Genomic DNA, 26,441 nt, shown 5'->3' with positions numbered 1-26,441 from the left:
ACTATTTCCCTTTAAGCATGATTAACAGTGATAGGATTTCCATCCAACTTATATTTCCGACTGTGAATAGGGTTTTAAAGATTTCATTACCTTCTGGGCAATGACTCTGATATTGAGACTAGATATTTCTTAAGACATGATACATATTTTTTAAAATTTAAGTTAAATTTAATATACCTGAGAGAAATACCATAAATGGTCATCAATAGAGTGGTTGTTTTGACAAAACTAAATGTAAATATAAATATAGATCATGAACCAGATTTTCAAATTCGTCTCATAGCATCCCTTTATAACTCTTCAAATTGTACATATATAGTCTATCCTTTATCATCAAATAAACTTCTTAAAAAAATTTAATATACTGAAACCAGACCAGATTCCAGATTCTACCATCAATCTCATTGAAGGACAAGTGTCTAAATCATTACCCATTTCTACATTTATCAAATGCAAACATTACTTGCTCTTGGGGAAGAGGTCAGAGAGAAGAATGATTATACCAAGGTATCACAAAAATAAAAGTTAACTGAAATCAGGATAGAAAAAAACAAGCCCTGAGTAATATTAATAGATGTTAAAAGTCTCCTGTGGAGACAGGAGCTCTATCAGGTGCACGAGGAATCATGAGCAAATCTTCATCAGCACCATGAGTAACACGGATCACAAGAATATCGCCATAAGGAATACATGCCAACTATTGCTCATCTAGGTGCCTGGAAAAATACAGAGTCCACTGATATTTCAAGTGATTTGAGGAAGAAAATAGAGCCAAAATGTTTTGTTGGATGGTCTGGAGATGGCCTTCCACCAATACCATCAGTAATCAATTTATCTCAATAACACGAGGTAGCGCATCTTAGGAGACACACCGTGAACAACTGTGTAGAACAAGAGGATCCAGGTATGGAGAGAAGAAACCTCAACCTCGGGGCTGTTTTTTAAAAACAATTACATGATATTTACATGAATAATAAAAAAGTTGACACATAAAGGACGTATATTTTGTTTGTCACATAAAGGAAAGTGCTTTCAAAATAAAACTACTAGAAAGGAGTTTCACTTTACCTAAAGCCCACACAAACGAGGAATCTATCCATTTATTTTTAAAAAACAAATAAAACCCAAGCAATGCTGTAAACTGCAAGACTGCTTTGTAGGATGCTAAGACAAACATTACATAGAGAAAATAAGATTTTATATATTTGGGTATTATCCAAATTGTTGCTTGCCCCTCTTCCCTGCACAACATCTCTGAAAGTTTATAGATATTTGTTGTATCACAGCAGATGTCTAGAACAAATATTAAGCAAAGGAGAATGTATATGATCTCTCCCATTTTAGTTTTTTTTTAAAGTAGGAAGATTGACTAGATATTAACACAAATGGGTTTAAATGTGAAGCTGCCATAAAAGCAGGAACATAAATGTAATTCTCCCAGCCGCTATTTTGATGCACATTTTTGATTCCATGAATATTTTATGAAATGGCCCAAACTAAAGCCATATAACATTCCTGCATTACTGATGCTTGCGCCCGTAAGCTACGAACATTAGAGGCATGATTGAGTGCATTAAAATGAACTCATTCAGCAGTGCATTGATTACTTGAAGGGGGAGGGAAAAGGAAAAAAAAAAAGAAGTTGCTCCACTTAAGAAAACAGCACACAAATCTAAACTTTGCAATATAATAAGGGTGAAAGCAAGATTGAATAAAATAATATTTCATAAATAAAGTGTGACTCTGTCTGGACCTGACATTCATTAGGCAAGATGTTAATTATGTCCAAAGATGGCTCCTGGGTTTTTCTTTTTTTTTGTTCAGGTAATTTAAAATGTCACAATCTCTAAGACGCTCAGACTGGCCTGCTTTAGCTCCATGCATCAGCATTTCTGAAAGTAGCTAATTATTTCCTTTTCTATCAACTTGTACATTTGCCAGTAAAAATAATGCCACAGAAACAACGGCATGAAAATCACTTGACAGGGCCACAAGACCCATTTCGTCAGCAGCACTCGTACAAGTCTTAAGCATATTTAGTTTTAAATTGCGTACATTTGTTGAGGAATTTAGGGAAATATTCCACTTTAGTTTAAAACACCAACCTAAAGGAACAATAAAGCATTATGTATACTGCATTACATTTTAATCTGGAGCTACTGGACATCTTTGGTGGTAAGTTACTGTTCTGCACAATGTAGACATAAAATCTGTTAGAAGCAATATTGAATAGTAGCAGAAAGAGAAAAATGTTATTGCCCTATTGTAAAAACAAAAGACACTGCTTTCCATTTCAGTTTAACTGCACGAACATTTTATATTATGTTTAGGTTTTTCCATTCGATTGTGATAATTACAACAGCACTGTACATGCAGAAATGGTGAAGGGTCTGTCACACCTCCCAGTGGAAACTATCACTTTCAAGGGTTTCTCTCTCGTCAGAAGAGATTTGTTCTCTATTATGACCTGCTGCACACCATTGCAAAATGGAACACTGGAAAACAAAGATTTTGTTCTGTAACTCAATAGCATCCCTAATAAACCAGGAAGAAAATGTGCCCATAACTTTTGTAGCTACTTTGGGATACTTAGAAGAAATTTCAGATGCTATTTAGAAAATGAAATTCTTTCTTTAGCATTTTGAGCAAAGCCTTCAGATGGACATTGTAGGAATGCTACCACACCCCTGTTAAAGAGTGTGGGTCACTAAACCAGACAACGAAAAGGATCCCGGGAAGACGGGCATGGGAGAAACTCACCAAGGGCTCTCTTACTGATGTTAGCAATGCTAGTAAGTTGATTTTTAAAATACAGATTTGCAGACTGGTGGAGGGTTGAAGGACTGGGTGAAAGAGGTGAAAGGATTAAGAAGTACAAATTGGTGATTATAAAAAAAAAAGTCACAGGGATGTAAAGTATCTACAGCATAGAGAATATAGCCAATGATATTGCAGTAACTATGTATGGTGCCGGGTGGGTACTGGAAATGTGGAGGGGAACGCTTTGTAAAGTATATGATTGTCTGATCACTATGCTGTATAGCTGAAACCAATACGAAAATAAATAAAATCCAGAAGACTTGCTTGGATCCCTACAATATTCTGTAGGAATTATTGTTTTTGTTTGTGATTTTAAACAGCTGGATTGTGGTCAGCAATGGAAACCTTGTCTGATCTATGTCCTAATAAACCTTAGACAGATGGTTTCTATCCAAGTTTTGTAATCATTTAAGAATTAAGCATTAAATAGCTTTGCTCTTAAATGTTCATAATTGGAAGTATTGAGATTATTCAATTTTTAAAAACGTGAAACATTTGTGTAATGTATAAATAGGAAATTAACACTAACCGTTATAAACCTTGCAGAGTCCATAGAGCTCACTATTATCCTCAAATAGTACATTGTTTTACTTTACTGGTTTCTGCCTCATCTTAAAATACTACGTTAAAGGTGTTGACAAGCATAAAAAAGACTGAGAGGAAATAAAGTCAATACTGGCATTAAATCAGCTAATGAATTATATTGCTCTGGACTTAATCAATAATGTAATTCTTACTTGAATTACATATTGCTCATGATTTTAAATAAACTACTTACTGATTATGTGTATATGTTTATATGAGCAAAGAGAAAGGTATGGAAGCATATATACCAAAGCATGAATTTTGATTAACTCACAGAAATTGGAGGTGAGTGAGGAAAGTGTTAACTTTTCTCCTATACATGGTGGTTTTGATTGAAATAAGCACATGCTGCTTTGGATATTACAAAAAAACTAACAAAACGACAATAATCTGTTAAGGTGCGTGTGGAGGGAGAAAAATAATGTTAGTTGAGCACTTACAATGTACCAAGCACAACAGTAACTGCTACATCCGCTTGTCAGTATCTACGTTTTGGAGATGAGGAAACCAAGCCCTCGGGTTTCTCCTGCCTAAAATAATGTACTAAGCAGGTGGCACTGCTGATGTCCAAAGACCATGGGGCTTCACTTCCTGAAGGTGACCCTTTTGTAGAAACTGTGTTCAATGTTTGACTTAAAGGCAGAGACGACAGTTTGAACCTCAGCAACATGATATAACTGGACCATTCGCCGCCTTCTTGAAGGGCTCTGAATGAGGATAACGACGCCAGCTCCGGGGTGCGGCTGCGAGGCGCATCAGGTCCAGCGCGCGGGCGCCGCGCGGGGTCCGTGTCTGCACAGTCAGTAACTTTGCATGCCATGCCATCTATGGTTCGTCCAGGGCTGCCCCTGGGAGCAAATCTGGATGGGCCTGTTATCACGGAATGCCTTAACACCGAATGACATGGGACATCGTATGACGTGGGACACCGTCCCTTATCCAACCTAAGAGCCATCTGAGGCACTAGTTGGAAACAGCACGCTTCACCCAGCTTCCATCCAGCACCCCTCTCCCTGCTGGTCGTGGCGCCTCTGAGGACACTCACTGCGGCGGGGCGCCTTCTCGGAGCGTCAGGGGAAGCCCTGCGCCCGGAGCGGCTCATTCAGTGCGTCGGGCGGCGGGCTCCAGGCCGCTCTTCCAGGTCCCCGCGAAGCTTTGAAAAGGAGGAACCTGCTGCAGAGCCGGCACCTCGGAAGGAGGCTTCCTCTCCGCAACGCTCGTTTAGCGGTAAATAATTAAAACACCCCGAAAAAGACAGGTAAAATACAAGCAGCTCTGTCAGTAACACAGACATGAAAGAGAAAGGGAAGAAAATGAATTTTTAAAAAAAAAAAGGCAATGAAATAATTCATTGGAGCTCTAATAAAGTTTCATTTGCAGTCTTGTTTAAAGATATATCAGACTTTAGGGATGTAACCTAATTACATCTTTATTCTAAGTTTCATTCAAAGATCTTGGACTTTGATTCTTTAACACAGATCAAACATGGAATAATTTTCTTGTGGCTATCAATACTTTAGAAGGATCTCTTGATTAAATATTATGAAGGTCTTATGAACAAGTACATACAGTAGATGGAGAATAAGCTGACATGCCCTGAAAAGTGACAATTTATATAGAAAAGGCAATGCTAATTAACTTAATTTATTAAAAAAAAACTTTTAAATATTAAATTCACTTTTATTCCAATGTAAAATGATCTGTTTCTAATTCTCATCTAACCATACGTACCTTAGCAAATGGGGAAATGTATACTAGCGGCCTCTATACTGTGTTACCTCCATGGGTCTCGTTTTCTTACAGAACCATCCTTTCTATGTGCAGTCTGGATAGGCTAAAATGGTAGTAAAGATTAATTCAATGTGGTAGGGGGTGCGGGGGGGTGGTTCATGGCTCTAGTACCCACTGATGGAAAGAAATTCTCTGAACCCTACGTGGGAACCTTGGTGGGGGAGCTGGGCAGGTAGCAGGGCCTGGGAAAGGACAAGGAAGGAAAACGGTTGGACAAGCTGGCAAATGACAGAGGACATAAAGGAGACACAATTTTTTAATTTATAATTTTTCCAGGATTAGTTTCATTTCAGAGCCTTTTTCATGATAATTTTAATAAAGATAAGTAAACCCAGAAGGTCCACTTTGTTGAGGTCTCTGCTGAGCAAACCTTTGCGTAGGGAGGTAGTGAAAAGAACACCGAACCTAATATCTAAAGACACAGGGCCCAGTTTCGGCACTGACATGCTCTAGCTGTCTTTTAACCTCTCAGAATCTTACTTTCTGCAAATCTGAAATGGGGAATAAAATCACCTACGTCATGCATGAGAAAAGGCACTTCATATATTACATAATACACCTATGTGTGACTGCCATCATGCACATCGCAGATACATCCGATTTGTTTTAAGTCCATCTAAACAGTACTGTTAAATCAGTTTGAAGCACCATGCAGCACTGAGATACTTTGTGTGTATTTGTACTGAGCATGACACTGGGAGGGAAGAGTGAGCCGACAAGGAAATGGAGCTCCGGATCGGGTCTCACGCCTGCTACTAAGAAACTATGTGGGCTCTGACCAGTGCGGCTCAGTTGGTTGGGCATCGTCCTGCAAAAGCAAAAGGTCACTGGTTCAATTCCCAGTCAGGACAGATGCCTAGGTTGCAGGTTCAGTCCCCAGTTGGGTGCCTACGAGAGGCTACCGATTGATGTGTCTCTCCCTCTCTTTCTCCCCTCTTCCTCTCTCTCTAAAATAGAAAATAAATAAAAGAAACCATGTGGCATGGCAAAGTGTCTAATCACTCTGTTTCAGCTTTCTCATCTAGTAAATTAGGATCTGAACTAAGTGACTTCTAACATCTAATAATGGCTCTAAAATTATTCATCTGAAAGAGTTGAACAATATCAGTTCCCAACCCAGTTTTAAACAACTGAGTACTATTTCACAATTTACTAAATCCACATCTACCAGTTATTCCACAGAAAGGAGTTTTTCCTGATCTTTAGTGCCACCCTTATAGCATCTCTTCTTGAACATCAGCTTTTGGGAATTATGAAAACTTGTGAAAAATCTATTCTTCATTCAAGCTCCTACCCCTTTAAAGTGTATGCAGGAGCCCAGCACCGAAGTAGAACGACAGGGACAAGCAGAAACAGCCTTAGAGCTCTTGGAACGGAGAGAATATGTACCTACTGCACACACACAAGTGATCTTAGCACTAGGAAAGGCAACAGGGAAGTTATTGACAGAGCAAGGCCCGTCCTCTCCATAGATCCTTCATGTGCTGAATGAAAAGATAGGAAAATCTTCAATAAAAGTAGAGCACGTGGTTTTGCTTTTTAATAAAACACACACACACAAGCCAAAGAAGACTAATTGTAAAAGAAGTTTTCCTAAATTGCCTTGTGGTACCTTTGCTCCCTCTATGTAGACCTACAGGGAGTGCACAGAGGCATGGATTGCGGAGCAGCAGGTCAGAGGACTGAGGTGGAATGTCGGAGCTCAAAGGAGGCGCGGGGAGATGAAGGGAGACGCCGAGGGGGAGAAGAGCTGCAGCCCCCGCCGGAGGAGGTGAGCAGGCTCCCGAGCGGGACCTCCTTACTCCTGCTGCTGGCCCCCCGAGGACTTTCTCTAGTCTTAACTGGGGACTCATTGCCACCACCACGTGTCGACCTGATAGGTTAAGTGACAGGCACACCCTGGGAGGGAGAAAACGTGAAAACAGAGAGCAGCACTGACATAGGCCTGCAAGCTGTACATGCCAAGCGGAACTCCAGGCATTTCACTTACACATTTAATCATCAAAATAATTCCTTAAACAGCTAGAACTGATTTTTCTTTAAATAATGAAGAGTGGTACAAAGAGGTTAATTTGGGGCTCCATCTCTGCTTTTTTAAGATGACACTTTCCTCTCTCTAATAAGTGAAAAAGATGACAGATTTTTTAAAGACAGATATTCCAAAAGTCATCGAAGCAGCCGTGGAAATCAGAGCTGGAGGTGAACCAAGAGCCCAGAGTGCATGCTCGCCCTCCCATACTTCAGAACCAAGGAAAGCAAGCTCCACAACCACAACAGACTGGCCCAGGTTCACACGGTTGACTAGCAAATGCACTGTCAAGAGAATCGCAGTTTGTTGCCCGATCCCCTAGTTTTTCCGCTGCTAGACTTCATCTGTAGCCTGATGCTCCAATGACATGGTAAGTGTCTAAGCCAAGAGAGTCATTCAGCGTCTACCAGCTCTCACTAACTTAATCCCTCTGTCTGAATTTGCAGGTTTCCAGGGTATATCTTTACTTAAAGCTTTTGTCCCATATATATAAAATACTCCTGTACACTTGGGTTTCCTTTGCCTAACTGAAAACCAATTAGCAATTCACATTTCCCCCTCCTTTTCTACTTCATTAATCATGGGATTCAACCTGTAATCGTTCTTGAATCGTCACTATGATTCCTTACCAACTGTTAAAACCTTCTCTCCTTTTCTACACTTTTGAATTCAATGGATTTTTAAAAATCAGCTAGTTTTTTCCCCAATTAAAAAACAGCACACGCGCATGGTAACCAGTTCTAGCAGAGTGAACGCGCACGTGTTGCCAACTGCGCCTCCCTTCAGTCACCTCAGCAACGCGCGTCTCCAGGGCCGCCTCAGTTGGGATGAGATGGGGTGTATCCGACGGGCTTTAAATCCTCTCAACAGCGCTTACATCTCTATTAATTTTTAATAAAATGAAAGAGAAAATAAAACACCACACTAAAAACTGATATATCCTTTGCATTTCTTTTAGTTATTAAGGCTGTTTTTCTAATAAACCGGCAAACATTATTCCATGACAAATAAGAAATTACCATGAAATTTCTATTAATTTTGATGTGGCATCTTTGATAATATTAAAGTCTTTGATGGTATTATTTTATTTTAACCTTTTTTTTTTTTGAGAGTTGAATATCACGGTGATAAACGTCATTTAAAATGTCAAAGAATAAAAATATTCACCAAATGAAGTCATGTTTATAATGGAATAGAGAAAAAGGTATAAAGCCAAAACTCTAGGAAAAGATTGTTTATATGAGATATTGAGAGTTTTTAAGAATCTCCTTATATTATTTTAGGTAGTATACAGTTGATCACCACCTTACCACAAATGTTTATCTGTCAGACTATGAAATGAAGGAATGTTATATTCTTCACACATGAAGTCATATCACTCTACTATTATTATATTTCCCTTTTGCCCCCTGAAATACTATCTTTTTTTTTTTTAAGTTAAGGAAGATTATTGACACCATATTGAATGTAGTGCTAGTTTCCCGGGACTGCTATTACAAAGTACCACAAACTGGGTGGCTTAAACAGCAGAATTTATTCTCTTTCCGTTCTAGGCTGGAAATCTGAAATCAAGAGGTCAGCTGGGTTGGTTTCTTCTAAGGGCTGTGGGGGAGAATCTGTCCAGGGCCTCCCTCCTGGTTTTTGGTAGCCTCAGGCTTGCAGATGATGTTCTCCCTACACCTTCACTTCATTTTCCCTCTGCACGTACCTGCCTCTCTGACTAGGTCCCCCCTTTTCTATGAGGACTCCAGCCATATTGCATTAGGGCTCACCCTAATGACTGCATCTTACCTTGATCATCTACAAAAGACCCTGTTTCAATAAGGTGATTTTACAGGTATCGGAGATTAAGAATTCAATGTCTATTTGGGGCCCACAGCTCAACCCTTAACAAATATGATAGGAAATTCTCTCTGATATGAGTAAACATAAAGTGCCAGCAATGTATACAACAGCTGTCCCAATGTGGTTACTAAGAACTGTCAGTACCAACCTGGAGAAGCAAAGTAAAACAGACAAGAGTCTGTGGGCTGGCTGGAAAAGTCTTCTTCCACCAAGCAAAGAGGTAACTAGAATCAGAGACATGGTTACAGTGAGGTGCATGTGCGAGTTCAAGAGCATGGCAAGTCTAAGGTCAAGGCAGAGGGGACAGGGCAGAAGGATCAGGCTATGTGTGAGGACAGTCCTAAGAGGCTACACTGTAGGAGACCTTCACTTGAAAAAATAACTTTGCCTCCAACCAGCCTAATGCCCAGATGGCTGAACCTGAAAAATGCCCTCCCCCTCACACATGGGGAGGGCTGGGGCTCAGAGAAGCTGACTCAGTCACTGAGGAAGCTGTTACGAGATGAATGCTTTGTTTTCCTTGCATTTCCTACCCACTTTGATTAGAAGCAATCTATTTAGTCCTGGTCTTTAAAGGCAAGCTGAGTGGATGGTCTGTCCTTGGCTCTATTCACTGGCCATGTAGAGCTGGTAGAATCCCTTGCTTCTTCCCAGAGTTGGGGAACAGTTATAGGCACAGCACCTCACTCAATTGCAGTGTCCAGCAGGACCTCTTCCAAACTGAGATTTGATCCTCTCTTACTTTAACTCATTGGTTCTCTTCTACTTTGATCCATTCCTGAAAACATCTAGCTTTTGGGGAGTAGAGCTTCCTTTCAAGTTTAGAGCCTTGTTTGTGGTCCTAGCTTTGTCCTAGCTCTTAAAGGACAGGACTCATGTATCCATCATCTCTTTATGTTAACAGGCTTCTTCATGCAGAGTTTAAAGCCTTAATAAGAGGTAAGGGTTAACTCGTCCAGCACTGATCCCATGTAGGCTGGTTTTCTAGAAAATAAGATGGGCTCTGAGAAGGTTCCAAGGAAACGAGTTAGGCTCAGTGCTTGTGAGGAAATCGGTCCTGACCTGTTGCAAGCCTTAGCACCGAGTCCCACTCTTCTGACACAGAAGAGGCTGGTGCTCCCCAAACTCTATATGCCGGTGTGACAAATCTTGCTCTTTGTATGCTACATCCATAGCTGCAACCACAGACAGAGACTGCCGCCCCCACGCCTCTCCCTCTGCTGATGGTGCCCGGGACGGGCTGTGCGACCTCAAAGCATGAATGCTGAGCTGCCAGGGCATGGCTGGCGTCAAGGCTCTGCCGCACCCTCGCCTGTTCCGCCTGGCCCCCCACCACACCAGGAGCCGGGTGACTCTTCCTGCAGCATCCAGCATCCAGGGAAATTGCAGCAGGAGACCAACACACCTGCCACCACTCCTATCTCTGGAAGGTCTCTCAAAGCAGTGCCTCCCCCGCAGGCCTGCTGTGAGTGCTGCTGACCAATTACCTTGTTAGCGTGGCAGCTGTCCCAGCAAACTGGGTGTCCACCCAGGCCCACACCGTGGCCTTCTGGAAGCAAGCCAGGGGACCGGAGACAGATTAATGACTGACACTGGAGCGGGAAGAGTCTGCTGGTGGTGCTGCAGTCAGCCTTCAGGATGGCCAGTTAGTGACTGAGAATCACTCAGATGTGTCTTCACAACACTACCCTGCTACTGGTGCCCTCTGGGCCCTGGCAAACCACACTGAGATACACTATCTAGAATCGTCCAGGTCAATGGTAATTCGAAGACCTGAACTGAGCAAGCTAACCAGGACAACTCTGCCTTTCTTCAGTCATCGGGAGAACTCGGAACCAATGCTGTAGATCCTGGTGAGCATTTAATCAGTTGCTGCGCGAAAGCCACAGAAACTGGCTCTCTGAACTGATTGGTGCGCACTTCCTAAGCTGTTCCCACAATGGTCTTCCCCTGCCTGTCTGTGGCGGCCATGGTCAGCACCCCGGGGCCGTCACACAGCATCTATTTCTAATCATCCTCCTGGTCTCGCACAGGCAAGTCTAGACTCGAAGCTCATATGGGTCGAAATAGAACAGGTTGCTACCAGAGCGAAAGAGAACACTTAGAAGCCACCCACTGGAAGTGGAGGAGGAGTGACAGGACAAAAAGCAGACAGAAATTAAGGGTCAGCTTGTCCACGACTGAGGCCCCTCCAGGCTAGCCTCCCAGAAAAGAGACGGGCTTTCTGCAAGGCTCCATGGAAACCAGCTGGTCCTTAGCACTAAGTCCACTGAGTTGATCAAAGCAAGGTTTGGAGCCAGATTCTAAATCATTGGAAGGGGAAGAAGGAAAAGTTCAGATATTTGCACAACTATAAATGCTGATGAGGTCAACACTGCACTAGCTTGCAGGCCTCAATAAAGCTGCAAAGGTTTGGACCCCAGGCCCTTGATGACACAGCAGGGAAAGGGTGGGTGCTACACCCACCACCAATGCTAACCTGGCAGGGAAGGACTGAAGTTAAGGTTCTGCCACACTTCACGTTCTTATTGCCATGGCCCCAGGTCACGCCAGGGGAAGAGCCAGTGCTTTCCTAATCATAACTTTTAAAAAGCCCTCTCCGTCCCAGGGTCTGACATCTGGCCCTGTTAGATCTCTGAATGGGGTCTATAGCTCCTATAGATCCAGTGTCCGAGAGCTTTCTCCAATAACCATTTGTCCTGTTTGCATGATACAATCCTTACAAATAGGTCACAACTGTGACTGAAGATACAGCCACTGATTTGCTACAAGTGTTTACCAGTCCATCACTACACCAAGTCTGTCACCAGGCTATCGTCAACACATTTGGCCTGATGAAGGAGATGCCAGCCCTTGAGCCAGTGGCCACCAGGCCATAGTGTAGAGGAGACCCCATCTTTAACAGAAGCGGGGAGTAGAACCTGTCTGCTCTTCTTGACTCTGGCCGGGGGGCTCGGAGTGAGGCTCTGGTCACATATGTGCCTGTGGGCTGCACGTTGGCCCTGACTGCACTCAGGTGCCCGGTCCCCGTGAGTGTGGCTTCTGCTCAAGTTCATTTGCTCTGTACTGCCCTGAGGGAGCTGGAGCCATGCCCTGGCCTACAGCCTGCTCGGTTGGGCCTGACAACCTGCCTTTGCCATCTGCCGGCTGGTATCCTGCTTTAACCTGAATGGGCACCCCTGGAATCAGGATGCTGCCACCTGCCCCTGAGCACAGCTGCCACCTAGCTGTTGCTGTGGGGTCTCCATTAGCTTGTCTAGACCAATCTGATCAGATGTGCGGAAGCCACGGCGCCGTCACCTCAGGGGGACTCCCACGGCCAGGTGAGTCCCCAGTCCACTCTAGCCACTTATTCTTGACAGTCCCAGCTTACCGTCCTCATGGAAATGCTACCCCAGATTATAAAAGCTACACAGATAAGATTCACCATTGCTGGGTACATCAAACACTCAAAAGCGGTCTCCAGAATTTTCACCAAACCAAACCAGTCACTTTATCCATCAGGCAATAAAAGCATGGTTCTCAGCACCTCTGAACTGATTAAGGCCATAGAAAAGAACTTCAGATCTGACAAACAGTAGTTGCAAAACAAAACAACACAGACTAACTGAAAAATGATTTCATAGTTAAAACATTCCACTTACTATGGAATAAGGGGGCATTTTAGTGTGCAATAGGGGGGCATCTCAATGTGAACAAGCTAAGGAGCTGCTCCACAGCAGCCCCGCCCTGACCACATTCCCCAAACTCATCCTCACTCCCAGCCACTAAAATGCTGTGGGCAGCGTGGTGCCATGGTTGTCAGTCATAAAATTAGCAGGCACTCCAATATTTTTTGAATGAGTATATGGATGGATAAATGAATGTGTGAAGCAATGAATAAATACTCCAATAGAAATACAGTGAGAAATTTTTTAAAAATCAGAACAAAAAATCAGGAGTTATTGTTTAATAAATGTTGACTTTCAATTTTGCAAGATGAAAAACTTCTGTAGACCAGTGGTACAGCAGGGTGAATATACTCCACACCACTAAACTGTGCAGTTAGAAAGAGTGAAGATGGAAAAATGTATTGTATACCTTTTTTTACCACAGTAGAAGAAATTTAAGAAATCAAACCAAATATTAAAAATGAGAAATAAAACTTTTAGAAGCATTTAGAAGATACTTATTGACAGGTCTCTGCATCTCACTGGGACCACAATTTCCAATTTTCCTCAGTGTAGCCCTGACTTCTTCAGCCCTTATTTTCTGCTATTATTTCTTATGTCTTTTGTGACTTCTTTTTTGGGACCCGTAATTGACAGTTTGATTATATATGATTTGTTATCGTAAGAAAGAATTGGATGCCTTAAATTATAAAAAGGAAACAAAAACAATTTTTATTTTATTCAGTTGGGGGTTTCCTATAGCAGAGAGCAAAAAGCACTGAGTTATATTTCAGTATATGATTTTCAGGGATTTTAATAACTGGCTCATCATTAAAGTAAAGCAATTCTTTGTTTGCCTAGAGCAGTGGCTACTAGTACAGGCTCTGAAGCTAGTTGACTAGTTAATACCAGCTCCACCAATAACCAGTTTAACCTCTTTGTGTGTCAGTTTCCACACTCTCAAAATGAAGATCCCTTTTAAAAGCTTAAAAAAGTATTTACCTCTCCTGTGAAATGGGACTAGTAATTTTTAAAAGCTTAAGCAAGAATTTTACTTTATTTAAGTAAGGAACTTACTCCATTTTTACAAATGTAAAAACAAAACTCTACTTTTAACAATAGGCTAAAAGTTAAAAAAAAAACTTCTCAAATTAGCAGGCACTCCTTATATTACTTACAGTAAGTAATATCTCCTTAGTGCGTAATTTTATAATCATCTACGATCCCCACATATAAAAATAACCACTGTTAACATGGTGTGTGGTACAAATCAAATATAATTATATCTTATACTGCATTTGTGTCTTATTTTTCTACTTAATATATCATGGACATTTTCTCAAATCAGTATGTCTTTGGAGTTTCCTATCAATTTAGAATAAAATCCAAAGTCCTCACCTTGTCCTAAAAGTGCCAACGTGATCCTGAGTCGCCTGCCCTAACCTCAGCTCCTCTCTTTCCACTTCCCGCCTGACCCTCTGGGCTCCAGACACCGGCCTTCTTGCTCAGCACGCACTTGCTTCAGGGCCTTTGCACTTACAATGTCCTCCCGGTAGGACCTTTTCTTCCAGACTTTCACAAGGCTCACTCCTGCTCTTCATTCCTGTCTCCCCTTCTAACAGGTGAACACCCTGTAGAAAGTAGCAGCCCCGTCCCTCTCTTTGCCCTGTTTTATTTTTCACCATAATATACTTACCACTCCCTAATATATTATTAGTGGTCAAGGCCAGTTTTTCCCAGTAGAGTGTGAGTGCCGTGAGGGCAAGGATTTGTCTGCCTTGTTTACTTATCCCCTGGCACTAGGTGCTAAACCAATACTTGTTGAATGGACAAATGAATGATTTTTGCTCTAATTTGTAATTCCATGACTGCACAGAATTCTGACACAAAGATGTTGTTCACTATATTTAACGAATACACTATCTTGAGATATAAACAATACTGCAATGGACAGGCTTAAATGCATTCTCTTAAATACTTTTCGACATTTCCTTCGGGGCTAAGTTAGTGCGGCAGCTTCCTAACCAGCCCCCTTCCTCTGTTTCCTCCTCCCACAGGCTGCGCCCCAGCCGGACGAGCACTGTGCGGCCCTCCTTTCCCTCCCCGGAGTGTGTGTAAGCTTGAGCCAAAACTCTGCAGGCTGGCATGTCACCACTTTGCTTTTGGGCTCTTGGGCCCCATTGCTGCCCAGGAATGTGTTTTCCACTTGAGACAGTTTGCTCCTCCTATCAGTTCCTCTAATCCTTTAGTTTACACCGTTCCCTCTTACAGAATAGACTCCTGTGTCTTTACCTTCCTAAATGATACCTACCTTCCGGTCCCCGACGCGTCCCCACTGATTCCATCACTCCTCCTCCTTCCTTGAATCTAATCTGTACGGGCGCTCACTTCTCTGCACTTTTTGAACTTTTCTGCTTCCTGCATCCATCCCTAGAGATGACCCCAGCCATCTGCCATGTTCTAGCACCTGCTATAAGCTACAGTGTGCAATTTCCTGATGCACAAAACCCTCTTCTTCCCCTTTCTCAAAGTCCTACATAGTCCTAGCCACAAAACACTAAGAAGTTTCTAATTTAATTGTTTTGGCAAAGTCAAAACTTTTGTGGAAATTGAGATAACTTTTTGAAGAAAGAATAGGATCATTCGTGATAAAATATTGTATTTTTGTCTTCACATATATATTCTACCCGCTATCCTTACTTAAATAATTTTCATTCTTAAATTTCTCCATGCCGACCTAAAGCCACCATACAAAATATGCTTCTGATTATTTTTTGGTAGTGTTGTTTTCGACTTCGGCTTGCCTTAAGATAACATTATTAGCTATTAAGTTATTTTTAGAGGAACATTTCCTTCAGAAAGTATTATACAGTCACAATGGGGTGGTATGAGTTATACAGAATTGTTTTGGTCTTTATATAGGGGACATGGGCACTCAGGAAGTCACACAGCGCTCCTTTTTCCCCCTGTTTTCATGCATGAGAAATCAAGTTAAAATGAACACAGAGGGCTCTAAGGAAGGCAGACAGTTCAGACGGTGCGGCGTGTGTGTGAAGGCAGAGCACTGGAGGGCGCTGGGCTGGGGCTGCCCCTCTGCGCTGCCGCAGGAGCGGACGCCAGGCTGGGCGCTGGGCAGGGGTGGGACTCTGCAACGCTGAAGGTGAGCCCGGAAGCCACACCCCTTTGCTCTTTAATTCCAGTGACTTATAATTTAATACTAAAGCTTTTTTCTCAACTCCCACGTGCTTTCTTCTTGCCCGGACTCTGACCTTTCAAGGAACGCGAGGCAGCCGGGCAAACGGCCACTCACCGTCTTCCTCGAACAGGAGTCCCATGTGCCCGTACGCCTCGGCTTCTTTCTTCCCGCCGTCGATTTTGATCAGTTGAGCAATCTGAAAACATCGTTCGTAGAAGTGGTTCCTAACCCACTTGTCTTCAGGATTATTGAAGTAACAGGCCAGAGCATACAAGTTATTATAGACATCTTCAAAGTATCCTTCAAAGAGAGAAAAACATAATACACTTAGAAGTTAGAAAATTGGAATTAGAAAAATGTCTCATGGCACAGCCCTTCAAATGGCAAACCAATATACTGACATTTATTTTCTATTTGTCCTTAAAACATGATTAACTATTTTAAAAATCGAAATGCAAAAATTAACGTATATTAACTATTAAAATAGTTATATTCATTAAACAATGTACCCATGAGAAAAACAACAAAAAAATCTTTCCAAAAAAAGATTTTTGAATCTAACATTAGGACATGTTAGAAAGACATACTCTTTGGTTGAAGCTCTAGCCTTTATATAAGACAAAAGACAACAATATCTACCAGCAATGTACTCAGTGCTTTAGAAAGAAATGAGTATCTGGTTATTAACAAATATCAAAACATTAAAAACTATTTAGAGATTCCAGAAGAAGCAATGTTTCTTAAGTGTGGCAAAACAGGTGATGCAAAGAAAGAGAGAGATAGAATATGAAAATAGCAAGGTTTTGCACGCAGAAGAAAAACAGCCATGAGACTCCTTGTATCATGAGATACAAGGTAATGAGGCATGCCTATAAGCTCCATACACTTCCTAGCAATGCTTCTAGCCATACAAGTTACTGGCAATGCTGAGGAGTGAATTTCTATGCGTTTGTTTTCTCTGAGTACCTTTTCCTGCTGCAAATGCATTAATACTAGTCATCCCTCTCACTCAGACAGTTACTAGTTTATTAGTTGTTCGTGTATTAAAGCTCCCCTTTCCCCTGAAGTAGCATCTGACCTATTTGTACTAAAAAAGTGTATTAATGCATTGTGATTCAGTCTTATGAATCCTGCTGCCATCAATCATAAACTTGAACAAAAACATCATGTTAATAAATTGTGTCTCAGTCCTGTAAACTCCATTCTGTTGGTGAATGGGAACAAATTCATAATCCTTATGTCTTTCTGCATTTGTGCTGGAAGCACAGTTGTGAATATGTGGTAGCCTCTGGATTACCTTTCCAAGGATTTTTTCATAAGTCATTATTATTCACTGATATGTTCCTGAAAGGATTACAATTATGAAAAATATTTATGCATTGCTCACTACCATTCCTGTAAGAGTAAAATTGAAACTCTTAGAAAAATTGAAACTAGGCTGACTACAACAAAGGGTAACTTTGAAAAACTGTGCGTAAGTCACTCCAACGTTTCAAGAGAAATTTCTAAAGCCTGTGTCATTCTTTTTCATATATGGCTTCCTAATTCCACAGGAAATTAAGATTTAAAGTGAAACAAAAAAAAACTTCTCCCCGTCACTCTATTTTTGAAGGAGCTGGGAACTCTGGAGCATCATTTTGCAACAGCCCAGGTGAAACGCAGAGAACAACCTAAGTTATTTACTTAAAAAAACAAATACTCTCATCTCAGAACTGACTTTTCCTGTGCTTTTCCTTCCATTCTGAATCTTCGACTTAATGCCAATAGAGCACTCAAGTCTGCAATGTAATATTTTATGTTCTTTGTCACATTTAGTGTCAGGAAATTATTTTTTAAGGGCTGTAAATAGAATACTTCATATCTGTCATTTTAAAAAGTTATATAAAGAGCTTTTAAAAATATATGCAATGCTGAAATAATTTTTTTCAGTAATTAAATCTTAATAGAAAAACATTTAAATGAAGTTTTGTTTTTTTCATTTATGATGAAAAACATCATAAATGAAGTTTTGTTTTTTTCTTTAGAATGAGTTATATGAGCTATCAAGACTGCATATGTAAAGATTGGTTGTCAGCTAAGCTATTTTTCTATGAAAAAATGGAGGTTTTTCAGAGTACTAAGTATAAAGGAATATATTCAAGTTTTTAATCTTTGTGCAATCCAAATGTATGACCCATACTTTTCCATTATAAGCAGACTCTAATCCCTCCTTGAGTTTTGAGCAGGTATGTTTATAAGATAAAAATCAAGTTCAGTGTTGGTTTATTATTTAGGTCAGTATTTATGATGCTACCTAAAAAGGAGACTCCATGATAAAAATAAATTAGGATAATGCTCTTGTTAATTTCCCTCTCTTAGTGAACCACGATAAATATCGGCATGTTAAAGGCTCCGATAAGTCCTACAATAAAACAACCTGCTTAACGTTAGTGTTAATCCACATAGTGCTTCTCAAACTTATTTCATCAGACAATTATTTTTTGTTTTGCTTTACTGAAACCTATAAACATCCTGGGGATGATGCTTCCATAGACTACATCTTGAGTATCTTAAGTAAATGTTACCAGACAAAATAATTGCTGCTTAACCCTTGACAATAATTTAAAGTCAAGTGCAAATAATGTTTGAAGTATCTATCGATTCAGTTGCCATTACCATTGTTGTCATCTCCTCTCTAGCCCCATGGGGCACAAGGCCCTAATCATAACGTCACAGATGGTACAGAGATTATTTACAACAATGGGTCATATAAGAAATATTACCAGGGACAAAGAAACACTTAACAAATGGAAAATAATCCAAAAAGCAATGGCTGACTGACTTTAAACACTTCTTAGCTATAAAACAGAACATGATGCTTTGTAAAATAATTTAAGTAAGTCTAGGTTCTTGCTCTGTAGGTCTCACGAGACAGAACTGACCCGAGACGACTCTCGTTAGTGCCACAGCTTTGACGAAACGAACTTTACAGTGACTCTAGAGTGATGGTCTTTCCAATGAGAAGGAATGAGAATGCTCAGCGACGCGCTCCTTCAGGATGACTGTCTCAGGCCCCACAGCCACATGGGATGGAGTATTGAGATACTTTAACAGATTTCTATATATTGGAAAAAGTGTGTGTGTGTGCGTGCGCATGTGCACGTGCGTGTTTTAAGATTTAGGAGTCATACACATTAATAAGAGTGAATGTACCCCTGCCCATTTCCTGGTACAGTCTTAACTCCAGTAACAATTTTCTCCCAACAAAGGTCATGTGTTACATGTGTAAAAAGTAAAAATTAAAAGAAAACATACAAATGTTTATATATCCTTCAACTGAAATATTTCCAATAATATTTATTTTAATACTTTTACTAGTTTGAACAAGCAAAAGCCACTGCATTTTGAAAAAGATAACTCTACAGAAGAGTGATTTTGAGCAAAAGGTAATTTTGTTCCATTTAACAAGTGCAAACTTGGTTACCATGAATATATAATAAAACCACTCGGTAAAGAAAATATTTTCATAACTTATACCACATGTATAAGACATTCAGTATTATAAAATTTGGACTCTGTTCATTTTTGAAATTGGGGAAACATTTTTATATGTATTGTTACTTTAACAGAAGTATAAATTAAAATTATTTGTACATTAAAATAGACTATTTAGCATTTTAGTTTCTTTATAATTACAAAATGCTTTATAATAAGTTTCTCATATTTATGACACTTTACAAAGTGATCCATTTGGCTATGATTATTCTACTCAAATGAAAGCCTCTCTTTAAAGCAGTTAGTGAATATGATGCATCAACTGACCACTGAAAACTGAAAAAATGACCACTGGGTGGGCAAATTTTATCTTGATCAAGTCTATTTTCAGTGTAAGTATCACTTCAGAATTTGGGACTGATATTAGTATACAGGTTTTTTACAACAGCATTTTTATTTACAACAGTTAATTTCTTGAGAAATTATTTGTAAATCACCTTTTAAAATTTACCAAAGTGCTCTATTTTTAAAGTCAATCCTACGATTAAATGCTTTTCATAATACAAATAATCATCTCCTATCTACACACACACCTACACACACACACACCCTGTTCGCTTATGGTGGTGATGGCAGGGTTTTTGTGTATCTCATATTTCTCAGTCAGGTCATATTGACTGTACTACAGAGGCTGAAAGACTTCTGCTACCCATCAATTTTCCCCATCGGAGCGTTAAGTAACAAAAAGTTGCCTAATAAGTCCTTGTAGAAAGGCCTGAAATGAAATACAGACACTGTTATGCTGAGGTCTGAGCTTCTCCTTCTGAACCCTATAATCTTTTCACACTAAAAGTTGGAAAGAATAATTTTATGTCAAATTCTAGGACTTCCTGTCTTTGCTTTTATAAGATGACTAATTTCTAATATGTAACTAAAATACGTATGGCAACAATATTGGTACTATAATAGAGAATAAAATATTTTCTTCAATACTAGTGACTTTAAGGAAAAATATTAGGATTAAAAAGAGGAATTTGTTAGAAATGATGTGATGGACTACCTGAAATTAACAATTTTATTCATAATTGTGAATTGTATCTTTTCATGTTTTATTTACTAATAAAAATTCTCATTGATATCTGTAGGACTTATTGGTGAGACCTTCAAGCTCTATTATATAAATACTAGAAAATCAGTGTAATCTTCAAATTGTAGTGCTCTTTGAATGTTTCTCCTTGGGGAAAGTCAATATTCAGACCATAATATAAAGAAAAACATTGGAAAGATTTATAATTAACGATTCAGAAGATTGCGACACATTGGAAAGTTATGGAGATGTTGTGGTGTGCTAGTCCTTCTTCCCCCTGCTTCAGAATGAACCCCCCAGGGCGCCCCTGTGTCTGGCGCAGCCCAGTGACTCAGCATCCCTGTCATTCCTTCCCTGAGGATGCTCAGTTGACTAGGTTGAGCTGTGCTAAGTTGTCTTAACGTGTAAATTCACCCATGAAACAATGGGGAATCTTCCCGCCACTTGCCTTTGCGCTCCGCCACCTCGGCCCTGGTCAGGTAGTGGTAGAAGTGGTCCAGCTTGTCGGGCTGCTCCTCCAGGGGCCTCTGTGACCAGAGGAGGGACCTGGCCCTGGCCGCCTCCCTGAGGGAGTCCCACTTCTCCATCAGAGCGAAGAGCTGGGTGAAGGACTCGTGGTAGCCGTCTCGTAGCATGTCCACGCACACGTTCTTCTTGTACGAGTTCTGGTAACTGGCAATAGAGTCAGAACACTCCAGGCGTTATTTTAGTGCTTGAAATCTGTGCAGTGTTTTTCATCCTATAATAAGTAAAGGTTGAATCGTGCTGCCTTTTTTTTCCCCCAGTGAAAGCACTGAAAACTATCTTTGCCTCAAACACTTACACTTGAACAACTTCAGTTTAATGAAGGATGCCGGGAGCTAATACAGTAGTTTTAATGAAACTGTGTTATAAATATATCAGTTCTAGAGCTGAGCTCCCCTTGATAAGGACAAACAAGCTAGCTGACTGATGTCTTAGTCTGTTTGAGTGGCTGTAACAAAATACTACCGAGTAGCTTATTTACAAAAGAAATCGACTGCTCATACTTTTGGAGACTAGAAGTTCAAGATGAAGGCATCAGTGTGGTCACCTTCTGATGTGGCCCTCTTCTTGGTTCCCCACCGGCGCCCTGGAGCTCTTGAGTCTGCAAAGTGGGAGAGGCTAGGGACCTCTCTGGAGCCTCTTGTACAAGGTACTAATCCCATTCGTGAGGACTCCACTCAGAGCCTAAGTGCCTCCCAAAGGCTCCGCTTACTAACACTTTCAGGGGTTAGGATTTTAACATAAGAATTTGGGGGGACAAAAAATTCAGGCCATAGCAATTGACAATATCCAAAAATTTCTTGATATATTTGTTAGGCTGTCACCAAAACAAAACCAACATAAGCCAAGCAAAAATTAAACATGTCACTTAATAGCAAAGCAATGCACTCTATAGTAAGTGATTTCACTGTATGTTATGGAGGTGCATTCATTCACTCATTCATTCATTCATACAGAATATGTTTACTGAAATTTATTACTAAATAGAATTTTAAATTATTTTAAGTTAGGATTACATTAATGATTTATTAGGTTAATATGTCACTACAGACTTAATAATAAATCATATACAAGAAGACAAGTTGACAAATGAATATTCAATTTATTTATTCAAACAATGGCTAGTGAGTTTCATTCTCAGTGCCAGGCACTGTTCTAGGCCAATAGGTTCGATGTTCTGGAGTAAGTTTTTATTCTCAGGAGAGAATACAACCAACAAATATGTTAAAAAAATCATAAATAATTTCAGATGATGAAAATTGCCATACAGGAAATAGGGTTATGGAATAACAACTGTGTGTGTTGTGGGTATTATTTCACTAAACAGGAAATTAAAGGTCAAATGATATAGCTTTACATTAATTATTTTACATTCTTTTTCAAAATAGGAGATAATTAAATGTTTAGAACAACTGGCTTGATTTGATACTACTTGCCATAAAAACTCCCGTGTGCAGTGGAACCAGCCTAGAATTAGTTAAAACACCGAAGAGCTGAACCAGAACACCCAGTTCTACAAGATCTCCCTGGACCTCATTTCTTCTCATCTGTGAAATGTGTATATTAGTGTATGCCCTGCCTACATCGCAGGATTCTTCTAAGAACAAATGAAGTTACATCTCTGAAAATGATCTGAAATGTCAAGCCCTCCTCTACTGGTTCTCAACCCCCAGCCATGCCACAGCATCACCCAGAGTTTAAAAAACAAATAAAAAAACAATGCTCAGGACCCATCTGCAGAGAGTTCCTTACTCAGCGGATCAGCTTAGCTGTACAACAAAGCACATAAAAAGTGGTGAAGAGGAGGGTGGCAAAAGAGGACAGTTTTCGAAAAGGCAGGACCCAGATCATGATGAGACCCCAGCGTCAGGGTAAGAAGTCTGGGCTCCAGGCTGGGAGCGAGGGAGCCATTGAGGAGACTGAGTCAGGCACATGACTCGAGGAGGCTGCATTGGAGAAAACTCTGGGAGGACTGTTCCAGATGGACTGCAGCCCTCCCCCATCTGGCAGCCGAGGCAGGGCCCCTACTGCTAGAGAACTGGTCCACAGAGGAAATAAGGAAACCAAATTCCTAGGCCAAAAGCCCAAAAAGCCACCATCTTGTATGAAACAAACAAAATATTTGAAATGGGGAAGAGAGAAGAAATAACCTATTTTAGCTTCTGCCCTCTGGTCGAGATAGAAAGGAGAGGATGGAGAAGCAGCAACGAGATGCTGTGAAGGGCCGCGTCCTCCCTCTCCCCGCCTCCCACAATGTCAGTGGCCACAGGAAGGGGAGGTGTTGCTGAAAGGCTGTGTACAGCCGGCCGCCACGGCAGGCAGAGGGAGGACACGGCTGTAACGCGGCGAATAGGCAGCACTGAGGTGCTACCGAAGGAGTCCGGCTAGCGTATTTCCAGAGCAGACAGAAAGGGAGGGATCGAGTGCATCAGAGATGGGCCAGGAAAGCACTCAGCGACAAGTAAAGTTTGCCTCGCATTGCTTTTGAAACTATTGGTTTTTATTTCTCACAGCACAAGATGCCTAAAGGTAGGCAGCTACTGGCCTTGGTTCAAGGCTCCTGCCTCTGGGGTTCTTTTTAAACTTTCCCTCATCCTTGTCCCCTGCTGGTCACTGGAGAACTATTCCAGCTCCAAATGATCATTTCCTCCTTCAAGGCGGGAGAAAAGGAGCACCAGCTGTGTCTTTCCCAATTATGGGAAAAGCATTTCTGCAACTACTAATGGATGTCCGCTTTGGTTTCACCAGCCAGAACTGTCACGCGGCCACCCTTGCTGCAAGGAGACCAGGAAAACAAATATCCTGCCCGTTCTAGGGCACGTCACTGCCTTGAACAAAACTGGAATTGTGTTAGCCAAGAAGAAAGGAGACATGGACACGGACAGGCAGATGCAGTGCCTGTCACAAGGTCCCCAGTCAAGGTGTGAAAGTCAATGCTGACAAACCCTCCACTCTCAGGGGCGCCAGGTAAAACTGGGCAGGCTGCCCAGTTACATGTGAACGTCACACAGCGGAACTGAAGGAAAGTAAGGGGACAAACAGAAGTGGGTGGGCTCAACTCATAGTTAGGAGATAAAAATATTGATCACTTGGTGAATGAGTGACTGTTGGGGGCGTTAGGAAGGATGACAACCGGGTTTTTGGACGGACTGTTAATTTGCTCAAGATGAACTGTTTTAGGGAAAGATAAATGAATTTGTGTTCAGATAACCTTGACTTTGAGCAGACTAAATGGACATCCAAGTGGTACCCCCCCGAAGACAGCTTTGGGGAGGCAGAGGAGGTCTGAGGAAACAAGGGGCTGGAAACCCAACTTTGCTTCAAGCAAACACTGACACTTCTGTCTGTGTGTGCCTCGGCTGCCTGGCATGTTTTCCTGTGAGTGAAGAGAGCATTCTGGAGCAAAAGCAAAGAATACTGCAAATTAATTAATTAATTAATTGACTATTAGAATATTGATTTTAAAAAATACAAATAAACACTAAACAGGAGGCCATCTCAGTTCTAATCACAGCTGGGACAGAAAGGCAGAAATCTGCTCTCTGAGCCTTGTTTCCCCACCCTTGGGGTAGGGGGCGGGGGCTGCGCTGGTTGGACGTGGTCCGCCCAGCACTTTTGGAAAAGACTTGTCCCTCATTGCGTGTCCTCTAGGTTGGACTTGATGTCAAAGATTTTCTAGCCAAGGGGTGGGTCAGTGACCAAAACTAAGCCACTGGCTTTTCTCCCAAGATTTTGAAGCCTGAGGCAAGAAACACAGAAGTGTCAGAGGTGCTGGCTCTCAAGCAGCCTGGCAGCAACGCCCTGAGAGGAGTCTCAAGGAGACCTTGCTGCCCAGACCCAGTCCAACGTCCCATGTCCCCATGGCTTGTCCTTTTCTTCTGAACCAGTTCTCCCCTAAATGCAGCTAGTTACCTAATGCACGTCCAATAAAATCATTCCCACTTTAGTCGGAGTCAGCGCTTGCTGTTTCTGACCAAAGAACAAGAAACTGACCCAGGTAGGACTGGGCTAAAGTGGTTTCCAAGACATCGTTTAGCCTCAAAACATCCACAGGATATAACTAATAGCAACGTTTAAAATTTAAAGCACATTTTAAAACACACCATTCCTTAAAGAAAAGATTTCTAATATTAATAGAATTGTATTTTAAAATGCATTATGTTACTAGGCTGATATCTCTATTTTATACACACACAAATGTGTCATTGTTTAAGCCTCATTACTAATATTCGAGAGCAAGAAAGTATTATAGTCATTTGCTAAAGAGTTTCCTATTTAGACCTTTATAGTTAATGCAAATAATTCCTTTTAATTGCAATGATTTTCATTTATTACAACAAACTGGGTATCTGAAAATAAAAATATGTTAATTTCCACCATTACATTTGGATTTCTCAGGTTTTATATTTCATAACAGAGAACCATAGCCAAAAGTTCACTCACTTTATAAAAAAGAGATTCTTTAAAATACAAATAGAAATATAAACGAATGCAAATTCACTATTGTATTTATTTCATTTGGACACAAAGTGATTAGTCTCTGGTTTCATCTACATATTAAAAGAAATATTACTCTAAATTAAAATATATTCTTTCTAAATGTGAGGAGAAGAAAAAGTTCCTTGACCTGAAGTCAGTACACGGGGTGAAAATGAGAATCTGGAAAAATTTATGGAGAGATTTGATAATGTGGAATTCGAGAAGAGTTGTCCTGACAGAAAACATGCCAGTCATAGAAGCAGAAGTTGTGACACTCATGGATGTGCCGGTCGCCTGTAAACCTACATCCCAAGGAAGCGCTGAGCCGCTGTGCGGGTACCTGAGGCTGCCCTGGGCTGACAGGTGCAGCCGGAGAGGAGGGGCTTAAGAGTAGGATTAGGCAGCCACGCATTTCCTATGGATTCTATTACTATTCAAAGGCATTATTCAATAGAGAGAATATGTTTAAGTATTCTGAATTTACATCAAAATTTCCCTGAAAAAGAAAACAACAAACTAAGATAAAATAGATGTGTGGAATGACAGAAAGTAAAACTGAACAATTTGACACAACTCCAGAGCATCTGGGTGTGTAGAGCTGCTGAAAAACATGAACTTTCTGTTAAAACAGCCGCAGAAACATTATATTATACACAAATTCTGCCTTAAACCTTTTTGAATAGCTACCATTTACAGAGCACCTACAATGTGTCAGATGCTGTGTAGACATCATTTCTAACTCACAAAATAACTCTACAAAGTATTGCTTCTATTTTTACAGGTTAAAAAAACAAAAACAAAAACCCTGTCTTCAGTGAAGCTGTGACGTGCCCAAAGCCATGCAAGCTAATAAGTGGTAGAGGTGGAATTGGCACCCAGGTTTCTCAGACTGGAAATTCTGAATTTTTCCAGCTTACCACATTGCCTCCTATTATGTCAAATGTTGTTGATATTTCTCCT

General features: G+C 40.8%; 1 protein-coding gene across 1 annotated transcript in view; it reads right to left on the bottom strand.

Annotated features, from left to right (window-relative positions):
• The window catches only part of TTC29 (tetratricopeptide repeat domain 29), a 116,963-nt gene that overhangs the window by 70,216 nt on the left and 20,306 nt on the right, over window positions 1-26,441 (bottom strand). Inside the window, exons 3-4 of the mRNA XM_054595697.1 lie at window positions 20,926-21,149; window positions 16,031-16,216 (exon numbers count right to left, since the gene is read on the bottom strand). Coding sequence (XP_054451672.1) covers window positions 16,031-16,216; window positions 20,926-21,149 — 410 coding nt within the window. The remainder of the gene's footprint in view (window positions 1-16,030; window positions 16,217-20,925; window positions 21,150-26,441) is intronic.

The sequence above is a fragment of the Pteronotus mesoamericanus genome, unplaced genomic scaffold (assembly GCF_021234165.1).
Source record: "Pteronotus mesoamericanus isolate MK-2021 breed Mesoamerican mustached bat unplaced genomic scaffold, CSHL_Meso_final contig_163, whole genome shotgun sequence".
NCBI lineage: Eukaryota > Metazoa > Chordata > Mammalia > Chiroptera > Mormoopidae > Pteronotus > Pteronotus mesoamericanus.
The sequence above is the reverse complement of the archived record's forward strand: the minus strand, read 5'-3'. Positions and strand labels throughout refer to the sequence as shown.